The following is a 25539-nucleotide window of genomic DNA, read 5'->3' as shown; positions in this document are numbered from 1 at the left end:
ACTCTCGGACTGCAGTTATGGCGGCCCTTCTCTCATTTAGGGTTAGTGTCTGATCTAGCAGTAACATTATATCTCTCCATGTGAGATCAAAGGATTGTCCTAACCCTTGTAAAACATCAACATAGCCATAAGGGTTATCGGAGAATTTACCGAGATCTATTTTAATTTGCTTCAAATCTGAGAGGGAAAAAGATACATGCGCTCTGACTGGGCCAAATTCTCCAGAATACATCTTAGGGGCGTTTTTGCCTTGGGGGAACGTTTCCCATCTGAAAAAAGAACATAGGGATGCCAGTACCCCATTCCGATGAGTATTAGTTCTAGAGCATCCTCTATGGTCCTCATGCTTATTCCTTTCCAGGGTGCATAACCACATGTGGACCACTGCTTCTCAGATTAATTATGCTCACCAATGTAGCAGTCCTGCACCCCTTTTCCCACCTTTCTTGACCACAAGAAAGGGGTCCGGGCTGCTGGATTCTAGTGGTCCTTTACCAGCACACCCAACATTGCCTTTGTGCTCAGGGGTGAGTCCTAGAGCTGGGCTGGGTTCCTGAGTATTTCATAACAACCCAGCTGCCCCATCAAGATGCATCCCCATAAACAACAGTTCTTATGCAAATTCATTTCAGAGAGGGTGTCGGTAACCTTTTGAGTCAGGATTGAGATCGTTTTTTGATTCTGTAAGTACTTTAAGGCTTTGGCTGAGTGCAAACAGCTCACACGTTTGAGCAGACCAATTATTAAGCAATTCTAACTCTGCTTCCACAAGAGTCTCCCTGTCAATTATAGCATACCCACTGGGGTTTTTTTCTCAATCACCTGGGAGGAACCATCTAATCATCCTGTCCTGAAGGGAGTTCCTCCTGGGTCTGGTCGGACCTCTGTATGGTAATTAAGATTTAAATCCCCTGTTAGGAAATCTGCTGGGTTAAGGGAATTTTCAGCTATTAATGTTAAATCACCTTTTTCTAACAGAATAGGGCTACACTTTAAGATTTTTGAGTTAGTAAGCTACCTTTTTGCTTTTTTTTTTTTTACTTAGGATAGCTCTGAACTGGTGAGGTGTGCTCACAGTGAGGTTTCCTCTAAGTTATTGTTTTACTATCTTCTGTTAGCAAAGCAGTTGCCACTACAGATTGAATGCATTTGACCCATCCGCGGGTTACTGGGTTAAGAATTTTTGATAGGAAGTCTACGGGCTGTCGGTGGTCTCAGTGTTTTCAGGCTATGCTCTTGTTTACACTGACAACAAGGTAGTATTAGAATGTTATAGGGTCACGGAGAAGACCTTCAATTATCAATTACAGGTTTTAAATTTACCCTGGCTTTTAAAGGAATAGGGCACACTTTTTTCTTTGCTACTTCTTTTTCTTTCTCTCTTTGACTCCCTCTTTGTCTCTCTGCCTTTTTCCCTTCTCTCTCTGCTTCTCTTTCCACTGTCTCTTTCTCTCTCTCTCTCTTTCCTCTCTGTCTCTCTCTGACTTACTCAATTTGCTTTCATCCTGATCTATTATGTTGTCATAGACTCAGTTCCAGTTGTTAAAGTACTGGGCCATCAGTTCTAAGGCCCTGGCCAAGGAACCAAGGCTTGGAGATTGCATTGTGGAGGGGTAAGCGGAGTAGAAATTGGGGAAGGAGAGCATCTTACACAATGGGAGAGCAATCTTCCTAGCCATTTACAAACTTGGGAACCTGGCAAGGGTGGTGAGGAACGGGTCCCACATAACTGCCCATGTCAAGAGCTGTATGCCTAAATTGGGAGGGATACCAGGGACAAAACGTTCTGGGTTCATAGCCTAGGGGCCTAAAGATGCAGCATAGAGCTTCCTTAGATTCCTTTGGAGATATAACTTGCTAGAGGAAATGAAAGTCTGAACCATAAGGACCTAGGAAGCAGGGATCGGAGGAAGTAGATTCAGAGGTAAGGAGAATTTTGGGGCTACACTTTCAAAAACGTCATGGTCAGGACCCAGGAGGTATGGGTCAGAAGGAAAGGTAAGGGCACATGCACGGGTGACTGTTGGGTACAGACTTCTGGCTGCACCATAGTCTCAACTGGCTAATGCTGGGAGTTTGGGATACAGTTTTCTGCCTCTAGTCAGCCCTCAGCTTCCCCAGGAAAATTGTGAAAGTGGAAGCTGGTTCCCGGCAGACCAACACTACCAACCCAGAAGCGTTGGGGGTTGTTAGCCCTTCCCAGGAAGCCTAACACCTGAGTCTTTAGTCCGCTAGCCATGCTAATCATTTTTAACCGGCTGACAGGTGCCCAGTATTTTCCTCCAATTCTAAGGAAGGATAGGACAGAATAGCAAGTGGAAGTGGTCCGATATTACTCACTGCTTTGGAGAATCCCCATATGAGGCCACTAAATGTTACGCGCGGGTCTTTTTTCTTAGAGCTCCCAATGGAGGCGGGCCACATCTTGGGAGCTCTAAGAACAAAGACCCGCCCATAACAATAGGAGCTTTTTAAGCATGTACTTCAAGAAAAACATTTTTGTGTTTGAAGTTAAAAATAAAAATGAAAGAGTGAGAGACTTCATTTGGGAGCTGACATGTCCTTTTCTCAGAGGTATCAGCACCTGGGAGCCTTTCACCCACATACAACACTCTAGAGTTTACAAAAAATTACTATATTCCATCTCTTCTTTGATCTTTATACCCTGTGAGGTGGTGCAAAATAGAGGCTTGCGTCCCATTTTTCATATAAAAACGCTGAGGCTCAGAAAGACAAAGATAACACACAAAGCTTCAGTCAGAACTGGAACTAGAACATAGGACTCTCAAATCAGTGTTTTTCCCATCACTAAATCACATGTAGGGCTAAGAGTACATTAAGACTCCAAAAGATAGAGAATTGCTCAATGCATTCCACCAAGATTAGACCTGACCCACCCCAGAAAGCTAAGCTGCTCTGGAGCCCTGGGGTGGAGAACTCAAGAAAGAGAATGATGCCTACATCTGCACATCTGAGCTCCAATCCAAACTTGGCCAGTTATAGAACCTCACTTTCTGAGCCTCAGCTTTTTCTGCTATAAAATGGAACTACGGAAGGCACCAAAAAGATCAGGATAAGGGCAGAACTGCACTCTAAATGCAGGAGTGCCTGGCAGGTGGAAAGCACTCATTGACTTTTAGTTTAAGCACATGAGTAATATGTTGTGTTTCACTGTGTCTCCTCCGTGGTGTTTCAGTCATGGCTCCAGATCCTGGGGGCTTCTGATCAATCCTTCTGCTAAGTGATGGATGACTAGATGAATGGATGGGTGGATGAAAGTATGGATGGAAACATGGATGGATGGATGAATGCTCAGGAGACCAGAAAGAAGTAAACAGAGAGTCAAAATGAGAATGAGGAGATGACTGAAGGATAAAGAGTTGATTTATGAGACAGAGGCATGGTCTGCAATCCTCCTATCCCCACCCAGCCCCACCAACACCTGCCTTGGGGTAGCAGTGGCACGTGCTTCAGATGATATCCCCAGTCACCATGACAGAGCTGCAGAAGGTGCCATAGACCTGAGGCTGATCATGGCTCATGAGAAACGTCCTGAGAGCCAGCAGAAAAAAAACCCAGCAGCACAATAAAGTCGATGTTGAAGCTCTTCTCATCTGCCATGGCTGCTTGGCCAGGCCATAGACTCTGCACCCCTGGCAGAGGGGGTGCATGTCATCCAGCATAAACACCCAGACAGGCTCACAGGGAAGGACAAAGCTCTGCGATTGCTGCTAATTGAGGCTTAAAGTGTTTTTTGGTTTTTTTTTAATTTTTTATTTTTTTATTTTTTGAGACAGAGTTTTGCTTTTGTTGCCCAGGCTGGAGTGCAGTGGCTTGATCTCAGCTCACTGCAGCCTCCACCTCCTGGGTTCAAGCGATTCTCCTGCCTCAGCCTCCTGAGTAGCTGGGATTACAAGCATGGGCCACCATGCCCAGCTAATTTTTTTGTATTTTTAGTAGAGACGGAGTTTCTCCATGTTGGTCAGGCTGGTCTCGAACTCCTTACCTCAGGTGATCCACCCACCTTGGCCTCCAAAAGTGCTGGGATTACAGGCGTGAACCACCACACCCAGCCGAGGCTTAAAGGGAGAACAAGACCCCCTCAGGTCCAAACCCAGTGCCTGGGCCCACAAGTTCAGCATGGCAAGAGGCAGCACACTTCAGTGAACAATTGCACCCACCCACCCACTCACCTTCTCTCCTCACCCTCCTGCCTTTTCTGTGGTCTAAGCAGTCCTGTAAGGCATGTATGAATATGAGTGAGAGAGTATGCAGGAAAGAGAGAAAGGAAGGTTACCAGGGCTGGGCCCAGCCAAGGCTTTGACATCACCTTATTTGCCTACTATAGGGATGAACTAGGTGGACACGTGGCCGTATTATTACACTATATTAATACAAATACACCTTCCAGCCCTGGGAAGCAGCATACAATTCTGCAGCCAAGAGATGTTAGAATGCTGCTGGAGGATTCCAGGATCTCACAGGCTGTATTTCAGAGTCCTGGATTTCAGACTTTTCAAGGACATGTGCCCATCTGGGGTTCAGGCATAATCGACTATATTTACTGATGGTGACTGTGTGCATGCCACCAAAACATATTACACTATTAACTCACTTAAAGGACTCCGTGAGGCAGATACTGCTATCTTGACTTTACAGAGGACACTGAGCACGGGCAAGTAACTTGCACGTGGTCACACAGCTGGAAATAGCAGAGCAGCTGGGATGTGAAACCAGAGTTTGTGTACTTAGACATAGCGCAGTCCTGCTTCATTGCAGAACAAGCTTCTGTGTGTGAGCTCTGATGGCAAGGCAAGCTGGCTGGTCTAGATCCTGGCTCCTCTACTCTGGGGCAGAATGGTTGATCAAGTGAGCTGCTGTGCTTCATTTTCCTCCTCTGTAAAATAGGCATAGTAACAGTGCCTCCTAGATTTGGAACTGTCTTTGGGCCTAGCCTGTTTGTGTTCCCCTATACCCTTCACATTCTGTGCACCATCCAGGCCTGGTTTTAATGAGCTCCTCCCATTCCCCAGCACAGCTCTGGTAAATTAATGTCTGCGCAGCATGTGAATGACTGATAGCAACTAACTCAATTTCCTTGCAGCCTAATCCAGAAAGATGCCTTCCTAAGAATAGTATTCTAACTTGGGATTTTAGTCCTGGGGACAGGCTGATAAGAGCAATAAGATTCGTTTACAGGATTACAGGAAAATAAGAACTATCCGTGTCTCTAAAACAGAATGTTCACTTGGAGTGTTGATGGGGTTAAATGGCTGATGCAGGATAAAAGGCTTTCATTTGGCTCAGTGACTTGCTGGGTTTGGGGATTTTCCTCTTCTTGGTCATCACCTCCTGCCTCCTGCCCCTGCATTGTGGTGCTTGTTCCCCTAACCCCACACCTGTGCTCACACCATGCCTTCTGCCTGGTAGTCCTACCCACAGACCTGTTTTGTTTTTTCTTTTCCTAGACAAGCTCAGAGTGATCTTTAATATGCCAGTCAATATTAATAAAACACAAGTCAAAGACAAGAGCAAACATATTTTAGATCAAAATTATGAGAAAACAATGGACAAATTCTATTTCTTTTTGCAAAATCTGCTTGCCAGTATTACTAGTCAAATGGCTAATCATAGATACAATGTATTTTGTGAAAGACTTAGAATGTCCGAAGTAATTCTAGCATTTCAAACAGCTGTGTAGCAGATTACCAAGATCAGTTTATATACACAAACACTGCAGACGAACCTGGCAAGACCTTAAACATCAGAATAACAGTACAATCGTATACAAAATTGGGGAGGAGGGAGGAGGGTTTTTGTTGCTGTTGTTGTTGTTGTTGTTTGTTTGTTTTTGAGACAGAGTCTCACTCTAGCCCAGGCTGGAGTACAGTGGTGCGATCTTGGCTCACTGCAACCTCTGTCTCCTGGGTCCTGATTCAAGCAATTCTTGTGCCTCAGCATCCCACGTAGCTGGGATTACAGGCGTGTGCCACCATGCCCAGCTAATTTTTGTCTTTTCAGTAGAGACAGCCTGTTGGCCAGGCTGGTCTTGAACTCCTGACCTCATGATCCACCCGCCTTGGCCTCCCAAAGTGCTGGGATTACAGGTATGAGTCACCGTACCCAGCTAGTGTTTTTCTTTCTTTTTTTAGAGTCAGACAAGTACAATACCAGAAAAAATTAACAAACTCAGTAATTATTATTTGGCATTAATACAAAATTCCAAAGGCGAGGGGAAGATGCATTTTTTAAAAATTCACCAGCTTTAAAGTTCAAAGGAAAAAAGGCCAATAGTTGTTTTCATCAAGAGCAGCTGTACATTTCACATAATTGTTTCAAAAAGAAAGACTATTAACAACAGTGTCTGTTTAATGCTGCAAGTTTACAGCAAAGACAAAACTAAATAGCAAATTCACAAGGCAATACTTCCACAGAACTATCATCCCATGTCTCATGCAGTGCCTAAAAGATGCTCTCAATTGGATATACAAGTATAATTCACATTAAAAAAAAGAAGAAGAAATGTAAATTTGACACACAGATACATTAAAGGCTGAGTAGTAATGAGTGGTTTTAGCATTTGCCTTTTTGAGAGGAGAATATGTTTGTCATCAAGCACTTGAATCCTTTCCCCAGGTCACTACAGGAAAAGATATTTTCACTAAAGTGCATCAGCACACTGAGAGCAACACACCACCACAGCGGCTAATTTTGGAAAGGCTGCTGTAACCTCCACTAGTGACTGACATTTAACAGAAGACAGATTGGTAAGTACACAAAAGCCTGAAAAAGCTGCGGTCAAAGTACAGCTTTCAATTGTAATTCACAAGTAAAAGTCCTAATCAGTAAAACTACTGACACCAAAGAGAGATTAATTGCAAATTGAATTCTAGCAGTGATTTCAACCTAGCTTGCTTTTGTCACAGTGTTATTTTGGTGGGGTGGTTAGGTAGGAAATGAGTAGCTTAGTATACTGGAAGGCTGATAGGGCACTTCATTTTCTTTCTAAGAAGTCAAGATGTTGTGTTCCTCTGCATGGTGGACCTAGTGGCCTCTGATCAGTGAAGAGTGCTCCTTCCTCAGCTGCAGCCTTCTCTGTCTGTGCTTTCATGATTTCTTTAGGTAAAAGTGTGTTTTTGGACTTCTCAACATTCAGTTCTATACATAACTGTTCTCCTCTCTCTAGAAGCAGGCAGCAACATTGAATGCTTTATCAGGGCAATTGCTGAAGGTCTTCTCTCTGGATCTGGATGAATCATAAATTTGAGCAACTCTGTAAATTCTTGGAAAAGGCTGTGTAGTATCTGAGGTAATCTATTCTATCTGATTCCATGCCATTGGTCTCCATTCCTGGGAAGAGATTCTACACCAGCAGCACATGCCACTGTGAGGGCAAGTACAAGATATCTGCTTTTAGTAGCTGATATAGTTCTTCTGTAAAACTTCATTTCCAAAAAAAGGACTATCATCCTTTTCAATCTGTGGGCTAGAGATCCTTGTTACATACCCAGAATTACCTGTTTTAAGTATAACTTTGTTGGATGCCCAGTGACATGCTTTGGCTGTGTCTCCACCCAAATCTCATCTTTAATTATAGCTCCCATAATTCCCATATGTTATGAGAAGGACCTGGTGGGAGATAATTGAATCATGGGGCAGTTTCCCCAATATTGTTCTCCTGGCAGTGAATAAGTATCAATAGATCTGACGGTTTTATAAGGGGAAACCTGTTTCATTTGGTTCTCTCATTCTCTCTTATCTGTCGCCACATAAGATGTGCCTTTCGTCTTCCAACATGAGTGAGAGGCCTCCCCAGCGATGTGGAATGTGAGTCCATTAAACCTCTTTTTCTTTATACATTACCCTGTCTTGAGTATCTCTTTACCAGCAGTGTAAAAATGGACTAATACACTAAACTGGTACAGTTAGAGTCGAGTGCTCCCTTAAAGATACCCAAAAATGTGGAAGCAACTTTGGAACTGGGTAACAGGCTGAGGTTGGAACAGTTTGGAGGGCTCAGAGGAAGACAGGAAAATGTGGGAAAGTTTGGAACTTCCTAGACACTAGTTGAATGGCCTTGATCAAAATGCTGATGATGATATGAACAATGAAATCCAGGCTGAGGTGGTCTTGGACAGAGATGAGGAACTTGTTGAGAACTGGAGTAAAGGTGACTCCTGTTATGTTTTAGCAAAGAGACTGGTGACTTTTTGGCCCTGTCCTAGAGATTTGTGGAACTCAGGACCTGAAGGAGATGATTTAGGGCATCTAGTGGAAGAAATTTCTAAGCACCAAAGCATTGAAAAGGTGACTTGGATGTTGTTAAAAGCATTTCGTTTCAAAAAAGAGACAAGAGAACATAAAGTTCAGAAAATTTGTAGCTTGACAATGTGATAGAAAAGAAAAACCCATTTTCTGAGGAGAAATTCAAACCAGCTGCAGAAATTTGTATAAGTAGAGTAGCCAAATGTGAATCACCAAGACAATGGGGAAAATGTCTCCAGAGCATGTCAGAGGTCTTCATGGCAGCCCCTCCCATCACAGGCCAGAAGGTCTAGGAGGACAAAATGGTTTAGTGGGCCAGGCCCTGAGCCCTCCTGCTTTGTGCATCCTAGAGACTTGGTGTCTTATGTCCCAGCCACTACGGCTGTGGCTAAAAGGGGCCAAGGTACAGCTTGGGTTGTGGCTTCAGAGGGTGCAAGACCCAAACCTTGGGAGCTTCCACATGGTGTTGAGCCTGCAGCTGCACAGAAGTCAAGAATTGAGGTTTGGGAACCTCTGTCTAGATTTCAGAAGATGTATGGAAATGCCTGGATGTCCAGGGAGAAGTTTGCTGCAGGGGCAAGGCCCTCATGGAGAAACTCTGCTAGGGCAATGTGGAAGGGAAATATAGGGTCAGAGCCCCTACACAGAATCCCTACCGGGGTACCACCTAGTGGAGCTGTGAGAAGAGGGCCATCGTCCTCAAGACCCCAGAATGGTAGCTCCACCAACAGCTTGCACCATGCACCTGGAAAAGCTGCAGACACTCAATACCAGCACAAGAACATAGCCAGGAGGGAGGCTGTACCCTGCAAAGCCACAAGGGTGGAGCTGCCCAAGACCATAGGAACCCACCTCTTACATCAGCATGACCTGGATGTGAGACATGGAGTCAAAGGAGATTATTTTGGGGCTTTAAGATTTGACCCACTGGATTGTGAACTTGCATGGGGCCTGTAGCCCCTATTTTGGGGCCAGTGTCTCCCATTTGGAACAGCTATATTTACCCAATGCCTGTACCCCCACTGTGTCTAGGAAGTAACTAACTTGCTTTTGATTTTACAGGCTCATGCGCAGAAGGGACTTGCCTTGTCTCAGATGAGACTTTAGACTGTGTGGTTTTTGTTTTTGTTTTTGTTGTTTTGTTGTTTTGACTGAACTTCACTCTTGTTGCCCACGCTGGAGTTCAATGGCATGATCTCGGCTTACCACAACCTCCGCCTCCTGGGTTCAAGCGAGTCTTCTGCCTCAGCCTCCCAAGCAGCTGGGATTACAGGCATGTGCCACCACACCCAGCTAATTTTGTATTTTTAGTAGAGACAGGGTTTCTCCATGTTGGTCACGCTGGTCTTGAACTCCCAGCCTCAAGTGATCTGCCTGCCTCGGTCACCCAAGGTGCTGGGATTACAGGCATGAGCCACCACACCCAGCCTGGACTGTGGTCTTTTGAGTTAATGCTGAAACGAGTTAAGACTTTGGGGGACTGTTGGGAAGGCTTGATTGGTTTTGAAATGTGAGGACATGAGATTTAGGAGGGGCCAGAGGTGGAATGATATGATTTGGCTGTTTCCGCACCCAAATCTCATCTTGAACTATAGTTCCCATAATTCTCATGTGTTGTGAGAGGAACCTGGGGGGAGTTAATTGAATCATGGGGGCAGTTTCCCCAGTACTTTTCTGGTAGTGAATAAGTCCTCCTGAGAGCTCTGATGGTTTCCTAAGGGCAAATCCCTTTCACTAGTTTCCCTCATTCTCTCTTGTCTGCTGCCCTGTAAGATGTGCCTTTTGTCTTCTGCCAGGGTTGTGAGGCCTCCCCAGCCATGTGGAACTGTGAGTCCATTAAACCTCTTTTTCTTTATACATTACCCAGTCTTGGGTATGTCTTTATCAGGAGCCTGAAAATGGATCAATACCCCCAGTCATCTTCATCCCCTTCTTCAGAGGCTGCCTTGGGGATTGAGGTTTGAGACATGGAAATATTACCAGGTTACATGTCCATGTGAATCAAAGACATCGAATGAATATACCTCAAGTACCGGCCAACTTGCAGAAGGAGATCCTTCACCTCTGCTTGTTAAAAGTAACTTGTGATTCTGGAATTTTTACTTGTAGCATCAACTGACCTTCCACCACCACAATATCCATTCTGTGGAAGCATATGAGCATCTGCCCAAGCAGACAAGTGTCAAACTCCGCAAATGCCGTCCGAGCACTGCGTGAGCATACACTTCTCTGAAAGCGTTCGGCTCATCAACAGAGCCAGCCAGTGACTTTTCTGATCGCTTAATGCACCTATCCAGTCTCTCCACAGGCGGCCCCTGGGTCTGCCAGGGGTGCTGGCGTCGGGGTGGCCCCGGCGCTGTCCCTAGCCCCATTCTCCAGCCCGTGCAGCACCATGAGGTGGGACGCCTGGGCGTGTCCTGGGCTGTGGCCCACCTGCGACACCAGCTGCCTGCAGGGCCAGACCCAGCTCCACGCCTCGGGGCTCCGCGGCTCAGGGGGTCGCCCAGGGCGCTGGGCCCGGCTTCCTCTTCGCCGCCCACGGTGTCCGCTCTGGCCCTGGCTTGACCGACGGCTACTGGTCCGGGTGTGGCTCGGGCTCGGGGCGCGCCCCTCCCATCTCTGCAAGGTCCGCGTCCTCGCCGCTGTTGGGCCCCGCCGAGACCCCCGGTGGCCCCGGCTCCAGAGGCTACAGCGTCGCCATCTCCGGGGAGACTGGGGCTGCGCAGCGTGGCCTGGGGTGCGGGCAGTGGGGCCCCCGGGAGCTGCTGGGAACCGCGGGTCCTGGGGCCGCCCGCCCCGCACAGCTCCGAGCGAGTTTGGGGAGGGAGATACACTCTCAGCCCATCTCGCCGTGCCCGACAGCGCGCATCAGGAGGGCATCAAAGGTGTTTTAGTAGAGTGGCAGTGGACAGCGGCATCCATGCAGAAGGAGCAGCTTGTGGACAGAGTCACAGGCTGGTTAACTGGTGACAAATTCCTGAAGGTGCCTGACAAATTCAAGGAGAACCTGTTCCCAGATCAGCTGGGGTCTGGGTTTTGTGTTCGCCTTTTCTCAATGCTCCAGTGAGGCAGGACAGTGGGGCCAGATTGCACTCAACCATGGTCAAGGGCTCCCCTACAAGCTGGGAAGGACTAACTCCCTTCTCAGCCCAGGGACACAGAAGGTTAGAGCAGCCTGTCCAGTGGGGATTTGAGCTCAGAGAGGGGAAGCCACTGTCTCAGAGTCACAGAGCAGGTCAGTGGCAGGCCCAGGTCCTCGATCCGCAAGCTCTTTGTTTCTGAAGAAATATTCCACCCCAGAGCATGAAAGTTATCTGAGCGCTGACTCCCTGGCAGGTGAGGTCATTTTGCCCATTCTCTCCTTTCACCTTCATTGTGTGTGTGGTTTGTGTAAATGTACCCATCGTATGGTGGAAAACTTAGGCTCAGAGAGAGGCAAAGGCTTGTGCAAGGCGACAGAACTCAGAAGTGCCTGAGCAGAAACAAGGACCAGACAGACTTTCCCTTGACTTTGCTCTAGTCCATCTGGAGGTGGGGCAATTTGTTGGGGGACCAGAGGCCATCAGCAGCCCTCTTGGTGGCCATGTGGGCTCAGGGGAGATGTGCATGAAAAAGCTGGAGGCCATGATGCTTTCACCCTCACTCATTTCTAAAGGGGCAGGAATCTGCATGGCACAGACGCCTGGTTTGCCAAAATGACCCTCCCTTCCCTGCCTCTGGCCCCAGAGGTGAGTCACAGGTGGGTGAGGGTGGTGTCAGGCATGGGCAGGGTGATGTTGCTAGCACACTCTTCAGGCCCTGCTTCAACCCAGGAAACTGGGTTTGTCAGGCAAAGCCCAGATATATTGTATCAAAATCTGGATTTCAAATAATGTTTTCAGGTGATTTGCATGCACATTGATAATTTTAACTGGCAGTAATTCTATAATTGAAAGGGAAAAGAATATATAGATATATTGACTTGTCAAAAAGGTACAGTAAAGACTGTATATTTCAAGGCATATACATCTTATCTTACAAAAAATAACTGAAAACAATAATAAAGGGGATAGGGAATGAGTTGAAGTAGAAATTAAACAAATGGGGCATAATTAGTAGATACTGAGGCTGAGCATCAGCTCATACTATTTTGGTTATTGTGTATAGGTTAAAATATTCTCTAATAAAACACTTGTATAAAAAGAAAAACTATAACATTAGCTCTTAAGATCGTGGTTAGGTTTGGGGAGGAGGAAAAGAGGAAGGAAGTGGTTTGTGGGCAAAAACAGGGATAGTTCTATAGTTACACAAATGTATTAGCTTTGTTACAAGTTATTGAGCATTACATTAATATTTTATTGTGCATATGTTTCTGTATGCATGTTATACATCAATAAAATTTTAAATATTTATTATTTAATCCTAACTATTTCAGAATAATAGCAATGCTTGGCATTGTTTTGTTTCAAAGTGGGGCATTTACACTCAGGCATCATGAGATGGATATTAATATTCCAAGGTATTTATTCATGTCCTGACCTTTGGGCATCCCCCTCAGTCTTTCATTTTTTATTTCAATTGAGTAAACAGCATGGTTTTAGTTTTGGGGAATGTAAACTTCTTACAGCAAAGTCCTTCCTCCACAACAATATTCCCCACGGCCAGGCCACCTAGCACTGTGGGCTGCACATAGTATGCACCCAGTGTGTGTGGAACTGGTTTGAATCAGGAAGAAGCCGGGCGTGGTGGCTCAAGCCTGTAATCCCAGCACTTTGGGAGGCCGAGACGGGCGGATCACGAGGTCAGGAGATCGAGACCATCCTGGCTAACACGGTGAAACCCCGTCTCTACTAAAAAATACAAAAAACTAGCCAGGCGAGGTGGCGGGCGCCTGTAGTCCCAGCTACTCGGGAGGCTGAGGCAGGAGAATGGCGTAAACCCGGGAGGCGGAGCTTGCAGTGAGCTGAGATCCGGCCACTGCACTCCAGCCTGGGCGACAGAGCAAGACTCCGTCTCAAAAAAAAAAAAAAAAAAAAAAAAGAATCAGGAAGAAAACAAGTAGCAGAGTGTGGGGAAAAGAAAGAGATCAGCCTGTTACTGTGTCTGTATAGAAAGAAGTAGACATAAGAGACTCCATTTTGTTCTGTATTTGAGATGCTGTTAATCTGTGACCCTACCCCCAACCTTGTCCTTGAAAGAGACATGTGCTGTGGTAACTCAAGGTTTAATGGATTTTGGGTGTGCAGGGTGTGTCTTTGTTCCTAGGAAAAGCTAGGTATTGTCCAAGGTTTATCCCCATGTGATAGGATGAAACAATGCTGCTAAAAGGTTTATCTCTAGGCACAGGATTTTCCTTTAAACTTATTCATGTCACAGAGATCCTTGTTCTTATGGCTTACTGCTGATTTCCTCCCTAAAAACGATCCTATTGTCCTGCTGGTGCCGGCGTGGGTCCTCTGTAAGCTGAGCGCTGGTCCCCTGGGCCCCCGCTTTTCTTTCTCTATACTTTGTCTCTGTGTCTTATTTCTTTTCTCAAGTCTCTCGTTCCACCTAACGAGAAACACCCACAGGTGTGGAGGGGCAGGCCACCCCTTCAGCAGAGGTCAGTTTTGCAAAGGATAGAATGTGGGTAATACGAGTAAGATTGAAAGGCCACAACTCAACGGCAAACACTTCTTAAATACTTTCAACTGATTCTCTGAAAGATGTTGGTTTACAGCAGACATTTGGGAGTATGGTTGCATATTGTAATCACCTGGAGAGCTTTAAATCACACTGCTGCCTGGGTCTCACTCTAGAGACTGTCTTAATTATTCCCTTGCAACTTGGGTTTGGGAACATTAAACACCACCTCCCACATGCACAGCAGGTTATTCTAATGTGCACACAAGGGTAAGAAGCATTGATTCAGGGTCAGGAATGCATTGGTTGTGTGTGATTTCTATGTGTGCTCTAGGCATTTGCCCTATAGCTGCTCCTGGATGGGGGTCTTAGAAAACATCTTGGCCCTTGAAAACATACTCTGCTGGTTGGCTAAATTGCAACAGGGAAAAATATCAGCAGCTCTATCTCTATGTCACTTGCCGTCGAGCAAAAGTTGTTTCAGGCACAGTAAGTTGATTTAGTCTGTATTAAAAATCATAAGTATCCTACCAATACAGAATAAGGATACAAAGGTTTCCAGATATGTGGAGTGCATTATAGGTGTTTTCGTATTTATCCTATAAGAAATTACAAATGTAATGGTGGGCGTTAATTTCCTAAACCAATGCTTAGCCATTCCCTCAAATCATTTCCAGTTTTTCCAAGAGACTTCAGAAGCATTCCCTGGAGTGAATTATTTCTAATGGTGAAGAGTACTGGCTAGATGGGATGAGATTCTCAAAAAAAAAATCTTGCTTCTACTTCAGAAGTGTCACTCTTCCACCCCTTGAAGGACCAGGAAACCTGGCTGAGTAGTGTGGTCTATGGAGGTGCATGGGCTTCAGAGACAGGCCAACGATGATCCTGAGTCCAAGCCAGCTGCTTAGTAGATGTGGGACAGTTTTATAAACCTTACCTGCAAGAAAAAACAAAACAAAATTGATTGCAAAAACAGAAATTTAAAAAAATTTTCTTATTGTATTCATGTTCTTGGCAATGGCTTTTATGTTGGTTCCCATCAACAGACAGAATCTGTTTCCTAAACCTTGAACTTTCTTGCTTAATTTGCACAGGCCAAAGCTGTGCATGTGACAGTGGGTCAGTTTGGTGCCTAGGCTCAAAAGGTCTTAAATAGTTCTGTTATCTTTTTCAGAATTTTTCCATATCCATGAAAACAAGCCCATTTTAGCTTTCTGTAGGATAAAGTAACATGCTGAGAAAAGCCAAAGAGCCTCAGTTTACAGACAGCTCACTCCCAGAAGCAGAGCCACCTAATTCACCAGCAGCTGAACACTCACACCTGTAGGAGCCAAACTGAGCCCAGAAGAATGGCCCAGCTGAGCCCAGTCTAAATTTCTAACCACCTCAACCCCTGAGAGAGGAGACAGTCAGAGGCTGGTTAGGAAGATAGGGAGGGAGGATCTCGGGAGAGGAAAACCACCCGCGGGACTGCACCTGCCCCGCCCCTGTAGCTAGTGGGAAGAAATGTGGTTAAGAACTTCCCCTTATGCCAGGATGTTGCTCAGATGGGACTATCCCAGCTTAGGCATAGGCAAAATAAATCAACCTAAATTTCCTTGTTTTCACCCAGCTCATTGTAAAGTCATTAACATGATATAAGTATTGTGGTTTTAGCTTCTCCCCTGTAAGTTTCCCTTAGGCACTCATGGGTAATAACCAAAATGGAATCACTGTGGCCAACCCCAGGCATGCGCAGATGCAACACCCTTGGTGGGGAACTTGACCCCTCCCATTTGGGTAGAACCCACAGAAGACTTCCTCGTTCTTGCCACATAAAAGACCCAGAAGTCAACCCCATTTCTGGCAACATGCTTTTAGGTCCTCTCTGGCTGCTGAGAGCTTTCCTATTGCTTAATAAATCCTACTCTGCTTTCTCATTCTGGTGTACACGTGCCTCATTTTTCCAGGTCATGGGAGGAGAGCCTGAACCTGGCTGAACTGAGACCACCACACTGGCACCAAACAGCAACTAGGAGACCGTGATATTCACGTGGACACTCTCAGCTTGCACCTTTGCTTTCTCTAGGGGGCACTGTCCCACCCACCCTTGAGCCTGAGGAGAAAAGTTGATAGAGAGGCTGTTCCCTCACTTCCAGCAGAAAAGAGGTGTTCAGGCCGTCACTTCCCTGAAGTCAGAGCCTTCATGGCTGCACTCAATGTGGCAGCCACCTGCCATATGTAGCTACTGGGTACCTGGAATGTGGCTGGTTTGAAGTAGTATGTCCTGCTAACAAAAAATGCACAGTGAGTGTAGAAGAATTAGACCAGAAATATACTTTATTTCTTTTTTGAGACGTGAGTCTCGCTGTGTCTCCCAGGTTGGAGTGCAGTGGCGGACATCTCGCTCACACTGCAAGCTCCGCCCCCTGGGTTCACGCCATTCTCCTGCCTCAGCCTCCCAAGTGCTGGACTACAGGCTCGCCACCACGCCTGCCAATTTTTTGTATTTTTTAGTAGAGACGGGGTTTGCTTCACCGCAGTTAGCCAGGATAGTCTCGATCTCCTGACCTCGTGATCCACCCGCCTCGGCCTCCCAAAGTGCTGGGATTACAGGCTTGAGCCACCGCGCCCGGCCGACTTTATTTCTAATTATATATTGATCATGTATTAAAACTATTTTGAATACAATAGGTTACAATTATAAACAATTTCACTTGTTTCTTTTTATTAGTTTGGATGTGGCTAATAAAAAACTAAATTCACAACTAACATTTTATTTTTTAGAGACTTGTTTCCTCTTCCAATCTCAGGTGTCCTACTCAAAAGACCAGAGGCCAGAAAGGTTATGAAATCTAAAACATTAAAATAATTGTGATTATGTTGTTTCCATTTGTGAGCAAGCGTGTGTCTGTGTGTGTGTGCGCGCGGGCATGCACAATTGATAAATGGACGTAACATTACACAACAGAAGGTTAAAAATGAACCCCCAACAGAGCCAGGCCTAGCACAGAAAGCAAGCCCTGACTGAAAATACCTGGAGACACGAGTCTGTGACTCTTGCCTGGGGTTAAGTGTATGGTCGAATTTCTGGCACTCGAATTCTGTCACTCAAAGCTTGAGGGCGTAGAGCTAGTAGCAGTATCCAATGAGGGCGCTGGACTGGGAACTGCCCAATCAGGCAAAGGAGGGGGCGGCATCCGGGATCTGGCGCGGCTTTTACCTCTCCCTTCAGCCAGAGCTGGGTTAGGGGCTCACTGTCCTGCTTCCACCCCTCAGGGAGGCTTCGGTGAATCTGCCACAGCCTCAGCCTCCGTCGCTCTGTGACCAGCGGGTATTGGATGATTCTAGCTAAGACTTCACCACACCCTTGAAGCCCTGAAATGGTGAGTGTGCGGGGCAGGGCATCCAGAGGCTGGGGGGTGGGGTGTGGGGTGTGGGGAGGGGGGGAGGGGGCTTCATCGGCACCGGCGGGAAATGGCAGTGGCGGGACCGAGTCTGCTGAGGCCCTGCTGCCGCCGCTCAGCCCTCGGTCCTCAGTCCCCTCCGGTGAGGGACGCGGGCTCCTGTCGGTCCCCGCACGGCGGCTCTGCCCAGCCTGCAGCCCTCCTCGTGCAGCTCTGCGCCCGCAACCCCGCACCTTCCCCGGGCTGTGGGGTGAGGAGGTCACCGGGAAGACGCCGGCGCCGCCTGCGCGGGCACCGTGTGGGAGGAGCTGTGGTCCGGGGTCCCGTCCTTACTTTACCCTGTTCCAAATGAGATGGAGGCCCCCTCAAAACATAGAAACTGGCGTGAGGAACGGGGACTCATTAGTGACAGCCACCGCCATGGCTCGTGGTTTGGGCTACAGCCGGGTCTTGAAGCAAAGGCTTTTGTGAGGTGTGTGTGAGGAAGGGAAGCCATTCACCACCAGCCCCCAACTTTCCACCGGGGTCCCCTTGCCCTGAGCCTCCGCTATGGCTGTTCTAGAGCCGCACTTTTAGAATACGCTGGTGTCGTATGCGACAGCTCGCTGAGTTCTGTGAGTGGTTCTACACATGGGAACTGAGAGGTGCGGGCTCTCTGGTTTGTTGGAGACGCTCAGAAATGTGCCATCGGTGTCCTAGAGGTGGACTGGCGCCTGCAGGGGGCAGTTATGTGGAAGAGCTTGGAGCTTGTGGGTCTGCGCTGACTCTGGGTGGGGTCGTTAGTGAGTTGCTGGACAGCCCGTTGGGGCTGGAGCATTGACCGGTGTTGAGGAAACTCCGCACGTTTTCTGTCAGAAGAAACACATGGAGACATGGCTGAGCCTGGGCTGGAGGGAGTCGCCTGGTGTCTGCGGGAGGCGCGAGTGGGTTCTGCACTTGCGCGGTCCTGCTGGGCCCTGTCCGGTTCCTCCAGGTCTCCTCCCGGGGAGAGGGAACTGGGAACTTAAGAGGAAAGGAGGAGTTCTGAGAAACGTCCCTTCCCTGCACCCTGCTGCCAGCCCCCACCCAATGCTAACCCACTCCTGAGCACGCCCACTGGGTATTCGAATGGCCACACTCATCCCAGGACAGGGTTCTACCCTCAGGAATTGTGCCCATGGCAGCTTTGCTCCTACAGTTTTCTCCTAAGAACACACACAGTGCCCAGAAGACTCCTGGCTCATGTCAACCCCAGATCTGTAGCAGGAATCTGTTTTCTTCACCTACCTAGGCTTCTGGACCACCTGATCTTAATCTCCTCTGCCTTTATGGACTCAGGAATCAGTCAGAGCTTAGCCCTGCCTGGGCCTGAACTTGTAGCACAAACCAGTCATTTCATCAATCCTGCCTTGACCCCACCCAAGGCTCTTGATAGCACCTTTCTCTCTTATGCTCTTTTCTTCCCCACACATCCTCTTTCCGGTGCACACAGTTTGCTCAAGTGCATCCCTCATGTGCTACAAGAATTCCAACATTAGTGAGTTCAAGACCAGACCTTTAGACCTGCCTGTTGTAGGACCAAATACAAGTTAGAAAAGGCTTAATGCTTTCTCTTTAGAATGAGGGAAGACTTTTTGCTCTTCTCCCTTTTCTTAAAGCATTTAGTTTGAAAACTTTTATATTTAAATATTTTCTCTGCTGCTTTGAAAAATATGTAAATCATTTTTGTCAGTTAACTAGGTCATTTGTCTTTTTTGACTCAAAACTGTCTTTAGGACCTGGGAACTATTGCGTTGAAATGCAAATAGCAAGAATATACACCCTATGCCACAGTCTGTAGGCGAGTAGGAGGCTGCCTTCAGCCCGTACGTGCCTCCACATTTCAAAACTACGTCCTATCATGAAGATATGGAAAGTGGTTTTTTGGTTTGTTTGTTTTTAATGTTACCAATTAGAAAACCCAGATGACCTCCCAAATTACTAGTTGACGTTATTATAAACTGTGTATGACAAATGGTGCTGTCATGTCTTGTACTTGAGTACTAATGGCGACGTTTTTTCTGTATTTGCAGTCTATTAGATTGCCTGTGATGCACATCGTATTTTGGTTTAATTAAATAACAAATCATTATCTTGCTGTTCTATTATTGTGGAGAGTATCATAGGATTGGAGATTATTTTGCTTTTAGTTATATTTTCCAAACACTGTCCAGAATTACCACATGGTATACACAAAGTGCCCACCAGGCTTCTCTTTAGAAAAAACCTTCCTTCTAAGGATTCCAGTCACAATCCACAATTTTGTGGCAAAGTACACAAAGTGCAGCAAAGTGCTCCACAAATCTGCAAACCAAAAGTTCTCTTTATTTGGGATCTACAATCACTTCTAGAGCAGTTAGACTAGATTTCTACAAAAATAACCTTTCAGGACAGCCATCAGTTATTCCACTTCCCTCCATGCTCCTGACATCTTCAGATCTGACACTGGTTCAGACACCATGGGGCCCATACACCCAACCAGGATCACACATGTGCATTGATTAAACCTGAGAACTTCAATTCTGTCCCTTCTCCCCTTGTCCAAATGCCCACAAATGTCCATAGCTCACCAGCCCTCCAGGACCTAAATGTGCATTCCCAAATTCTGAATTTATGTCCTGGGATTTGAGAGAAAAATGACACTTTTATCTGAGAAATACAGTTTCTTTTAATTATCAGACCCAGAGACTTGTTAAAATGAGACCACAGTCCTACTGTTCCCCTCTTTGAACTATTTGTTTTTTGAAATTCCTTGCTATTGCCAGCAGTGGCTATAAAGTAACCTAATAATACCACAGTGGGCACTGTAACCCACACTCTATGGCTTAACAATGTATAGCCAGCCACTAACCAATTTTACTTCTGTAAATCAATAGGAATGTCTAACAACTTTGTATCAGTCCCCTCTCTGCTTTCTTTTTTGCCTTTAAAAATACACTTGTAACTGCTTCTAATTGGAGTATATATTCAGGGCAGCTTTATACTGCAAGATCGCAATCTTCAAGCTTTGGCCCAAATAAACTCTCTACTTATGTTTACCCCAGTTTTTTCCTTTTAGGTCAAAATATTCTTCAGAATGTGTTGAAGGAGCCTCCATGAAAGGCTGTCTCTGGTTTTACTCTGTTTGCTGTAATCCCCAGGAATGCAGAGGCACATTGATCTCACCTAGAATCTGCACATAAAAGCTGGCTTCTGCCTAGGATTCACAAAATAGGGCCAGACTTTGGGTTGAAGACATACAGAAAACTCACAGAAGGCATTTTCTGCATCATGAGAAGTCAACATAGACAACTTAAACCCCACTTTCAGCGTGGAGCCCTTTGAGTTTTCCAGGTCTTGTCACCTGCTACAGCTGTGTGAGAAGCTTCTGGTGTGAATAGAATCCTGTGGCAGAATCTGTAAGTGTATAACAAGCACCTTAGCAGTGGGAGGTTAGGGCCACAAAATATCCAGAGCCATAATCACAACCATAATCACAAGTATGCCATCCTGTATACTCGGGTACTGGAGAACTTTCGTCTTTCCTCTTGTCTCAGAGTTAGCTGATCAGGGACAGTGCATATCACATCTGGATCTAGAATCTGCAGCTCTGCCTGGGCAGTTCTATTTTCTATTTGCACTCCATGAAGTCAGTCTCAGTCTCTCTTGCCTGGATCACTATGGGGCTTCAGCCAGGGTCACTGAGGACACTCAGTGAGTATTTGAGACATTTGAGGATGTCTTGTGCAGACTGGGGTCAGTCTGACAAAGTCTAATTCTGGTTCCATTTCAGAGGAAGAGAAATGACTTATCAAGGGTTTGTTCCTCCCCTCACAGAAAGAATCTCATTGATTCATAACCAGATAAGAGTTGTTCCAGTTTTCTGGTTCTGGAGACTCAAACTGATCAATAAACTAATTGCTTCTATTTTGTATGGTCATTAGAAAGAGACGAAGCAGTCACGGTCCCTCCCATGAAGGAACTTGCAGTCTAGAGCACATGAATAAATGGTTGAATTCAGCATCATGTGTTCAGTACAAAGACGGAAACTGCATGGGAAGCTTAAGCTTCATTTGGGTTACTTCCCTTTTATTGTTTTGTGAGTTTTGATGCCTCTACCTGAAGGGCTATTCATGGATAGAAGAGAAGTTCTTATTATTTGTATTGTTTTTAGCTTGCTAAGAATAAGTATTTAGCTTCTAATATAATTGGTCCAGAAAAACATAAGAGTTTTGGTTAAATTCCTCCTTATTGTATGTTGTAATATAGACAGGGAAGTGTCTAAAATAGATTAAAATTACACAAACTCTGAGAATCAAATTTCTCTTGCTCAGGCTTAGAAAAAACAAAACTGAAAATACTTGGTGGCCCAGAGAGCAGAAGCCTAGGGCCCACCTTCTATCCCAACCCTGCCCAGATCCACCCTCTGCTGAATCTTGTCCAGGTCTAATCTACATTGAAATCTCTCACAGAACTGCTTAGAGGAGATCTGAGTTTGGGGTGGCTACTCCTACTGCCTCTTCAGAGCTGGTGCTTCCAATTTCCTGAAACACAAAAGCAGATAAATGGGGAAAAGCAATATACTTTTGTGCTTTAAATTCTTTTTATAAAATTAAAACCAGTGTTTCTAGAGACACCCAGCAATCTGTTCTCCATCCCTACAGTTCTATTTTTTTTTAACAATTCTCAAAGTAAATACAAATACAAAAATAAATTCCTCTGAATTGCACTTAACACTTCCATTCTGTTTCTCTCCCATCTATTTATATTGAACTATTATTCTGAACTTTTTTTAAAAAAAAATCAATCATAGGGAAACAGAAAAAAAAAATAGAAATGCTGGGCCCTGCATTTAAATCCTGGGAATTATGGGACAGTTAGTACCCACCTCCCAGGATGTTATGAGAATTAACACACATAATGTGATCTTCCCAGCACAGTGCTCTGTGACATACTCCTGCACACACAGTACATGCTCCTTAAAGATCACAGTAATGCATGTGCACATGTTTTTCAAATGCAGACTTATTCAGATATTGCCACCATCTCCAGCCTCTGTAACCACTGAAGGGCCTGCAGAGAATGCCCTGTTTCAGGATGATGACTGGTGGTCTTGTCTTCAGATGAAAAGTATTTGTGTTGGGGTAAGGGACCCTGTGTGCTGTGCCTTCTTACTCTAGCTGAGTGGTACTATAATGGATTTAGGGGGAGGAATATCAGCATCAACAGGAGACTTGCTATAAGAAGCTCCTTTTCATGGACCCTTTTCAAACCTGCAGAATTTTGTTATTTACAGTGAGGCCTAGAATAGCAAATAATTTATATGCACATTGAAGCTTGAAAGCCAGTGCTTAGCTGACTCTCAGCCCAGTCTTCTAATAGGATCACATGGACTGTTTGAAGAGAAGCAGTCACTTGTTCCCTCCCCACAGATTCTGTCTGTTTTTCTGGGTGGAAACATCCGTTTTTTAAATTAAAACATGATTCTACAGCGAGGCCAGGGTCAAGCATGAGGGTTTCCAGATACTTTAATGAGTGGTGAGTTAACCCTTTGTTCGAGGAAGTCACAGGGCCTACTCTGCTTGGTTTTGGTAGCAGCAGGTCAGCGTTGCCCATATTTCCATTGCAGCAACAGTAATTGCTCGCATGCCATCCTTTTTCCTAAGTTATAGAATACTTTAGAGAACATTACTGTGTTGAAAGTTATTTTATCAGATAATTACAGTCAGAACTAGCTCCCTTAACTCATTTCTCCTGTGGTCAAATTGAGACCTCTGTCACTGGCCGGGCGCGGTGGCTCACACCTGTAATCCAGCACTTTGGGAGGCCGAGGCAGGCGGATCACAAGGTCAGGAGATCGAGACCATCCTGGCTAACAAGGTGAAACTTTGTCTCTACTAAAAATACAAAAAAGGCCGGGCGCGGTGGCTCAAGCCTGTAATCCCAGCACTTTGGGAGGCCGAGACGGGCGGATCATGAGGTCAGGAGATCGAGACCATCCTGGCTAATACGGTGAAACCCCGTCTCTACTAAAAATACAAAAAAAAACTAGCCGGGCGAGGTGGCGGGCGCCTGTAGTCCCAGCTACTCGGGAGGCTGAGGCAGGAGAATGGCGTAAACCCGAGAGGCGGAGCTTGCAGTGAGCTGAGATCCGGCCACTGCATTCCAGCCTGGGTGACAGAGCGAGACTCCGTCTCAAAAAAAAAAAAAAAAAGAACTCTGTCACTTGACAAATATGTGTTTTCAGGAACTCTTAACATTCAAGGATGTGGCTATAGAATTCTCCCCAGAAGAGTGGAAATGTCTGGATCCTGCCCAGCAGAATGTATATAGAGATGTGTGTTGGAGAACTATAGAAATCTGGTCTCCCTGGGTGAGGATAACTTTCATATGTAATTCCTAATATTCCCTCAGAGTTTTATTTTTTCTCTTTGTAGAATGTTTCTTGGGAGCTTCTGCTTTGCGTGAATTAGTTTCAGTTTGTTTCTTCATGAAAAAATTGGGAGTTTGCTGGTGTAAAAAAAAATCTTTAAGATGTTTCATCTTTACCTAAACCTTCTCTTTTCTTGAGGTAATTTGTGTCCTTCACTCTAGATTACTGGTAAATCTAGAAATTCAATGTTGTAAAATATTGTTTTCCACATCTTAAAATCCAATTTGCGCCAATTTTTTTTGATTCAGTAGTACTGGGTAGTGGAACTTAGAAACCACAGATTTAAAATACTTAAATATTCTAAAGAGCCTATCAGGAAACAATTTTTGGATTAATTTTTTTAGAATCTTCCATCATTTGTCTTTTCTTCTTAGCATAGGGCTAGGCTGGTAATTGGCGAATCCTTGGCAATAGTCACGTTCCTTTTTTTTTTTTTTTTTTTTTAAGTAAAACAAGTGTTGCTCTCTTTAACTCAGACCTCATCACTTGTTTGGAGCAAAGAAAAGAGCCCTTTAATGGGAAGACACATGAGACAGTAGCCAGAGCCCCAGGTAGGTGAGAGTGAATGAAGGAGAGGACACAGGCAAGGGTACCAAAGGCAAAAAAGAAAGCCAGGCCTTAAAATGTAGTTTGGAAAGCTCTTCTTCAATGCAAATAATTTCTGAAAAGGCTGCATTTTTTCTCATGTTCACAAATAGGGGCATCCGCAGCCCATGCTGTTAAGTCTTCTAAGAATTCCCTTTTTTCTTTTTTTTGAGATAGAGTCTTGCTCTGTCACCCAGGCTGGAGTGCAGTGGTGTGATCTCAGCTCACTGCAGCCTGTGCCTCCCAGGTTCCAGTGATTCTCTTACCTCAGCCTCGTGGGTAACTGGGATTACAGGCATCTGCCAATACACCTAGCTAATTTTTGTATTTTTAGTAGAGACAGGGTTTTGCCATGTTGGCCAGACTGGTCTCAAACTCCTGACTTTAGGTGATCCACCTGCCTCGGCCTCCCAAAGTGCTGGGATTACAGGTGTGAGCCACCACACAAAGCCCTCTCTTTTCTTTAGCGATCTCCCTTCAAGTTTACAGGGAGAGCCAATGTCCACTTTATCACTTATAAGGGGCTGCATGATCTGACTGCTGTTCCATTGCTTTTGGAGACATAGGAATTCTTGTGTTATTGAGGACCTCTATGTTAACGTATTTTTTTCAAATATGGATTTTGTTTCATGCCTAAATATGTAAGGCAAGTAGTGGACATATTGGAATTTGGTTCAGAAATCCCAGGAACACTAGGGACAGATGTTGCACCTTTTCTGCTTAGTGATTTTTAATCTTATTGCAAATGTAATTCTACAAAAATTCTTTCTTAGCAATTTTATAAGAACGATAAGCATTTTCCTAAATATGAAAAATGTATTGCTGATTGTACTTCAAAATGTTATTGTTTTAGTATAAACTGAGATTTGTAATTTAAACTCTATATGTGTAAATTTTCAAATTATAATATAGTTTAAAGCATAGTTTTCCAACCTTTTAGCTTCCCTGGGCCACATTGGAAGCAGAATTGTCTTGGGCCACACATAAAAAACACTAACACTAACGATACCTGATGAGCTTTACAAAAAAAAGTTCATGAATAATTTTTATGATATCTACCACAACAGATAAGCAAAATGTTCTTACATTCATAGGATTGAACACCAGTTGATTAAAGTATCTACTCACCTTCAAGATTTCTTTTTTTCCCCGCCAAGAGGGAGTCTCACTCTGTCACCCAGGCAGGAGTGCAGTGGCGTGATCTCAGCTCACTGCAAGCTCCACCTCCCTAATTGACGTCATTCTCCTGCCTCAAGCCTCCAGAGTAGCTGG

The 25539-nt window shown here is 45.3% G+C and overlaps 1 protein-coding gene, 1 long non-coding RNA gene and 1 pseudogene across 2 annotated transcripts in view; all 3 read right to left on the bottom strand.

Annotated features, from left to right (window-relative positions):
• Window positions 1-6965: 6965 nt before the first annotated feature.
• LOC103884412 lies at window positions 6966-10637 on the bottom strand (annotated as a pseudogene).
• A 3722-nt stretch (window positions 10638-14359) lies between these two features.
• LOC103884357 lies at window positions 14360-17251 on the bottom strand. Its single transcript, XR_646922.4, has 3 exons — window positions 16883-17251; window positions 15954-16132; window positions 14360-14803 (listed from the first exon to the last, which is right to left on the bottom strand). It is a non-coding gene; the product is annotated as an uncharacterized LOC103884357 (long non-coding RNA).
• A 3986-nt stretch (window positions 17252-21237) lies between these two features.
• LOC100998436 (zinc finger protein 732) overlaps window positions 21238-25539 on the bottom strand; it is an 89497-nt gene continuing 85195 nt past the window's right edge. The window contains exon 4 of the mRNA XM_031664817.1: window positions 21238-21793. Within this exon, the coding sequence (XP_031520677.1) occupies window positions 21771-21793 (23 nt within the window). The 3' untranslated portion in view covers window positions 21238-21770. The remainder of the gene's footprint in view (window positions 21794-25539) is intronic.

The sequence above is a fragment of the Papio anubis genome, chromosome 3 (genome assembly GCF_008728515.1).
Source record: "Papio anubis isolate 15944 chromosome 3, Panubis1.0, whole genome shotgun sequence".
Classification (NCBI taxonomy): domain Eukaryota; kingdom Metazoa; phylum Chordata; class Mammalia; order Primates; family Cercopithecidae; genus Papio; species Papio anubis.
This window is presented reverse-complemented; position numbering and strand designations above follow the sequence as displayed.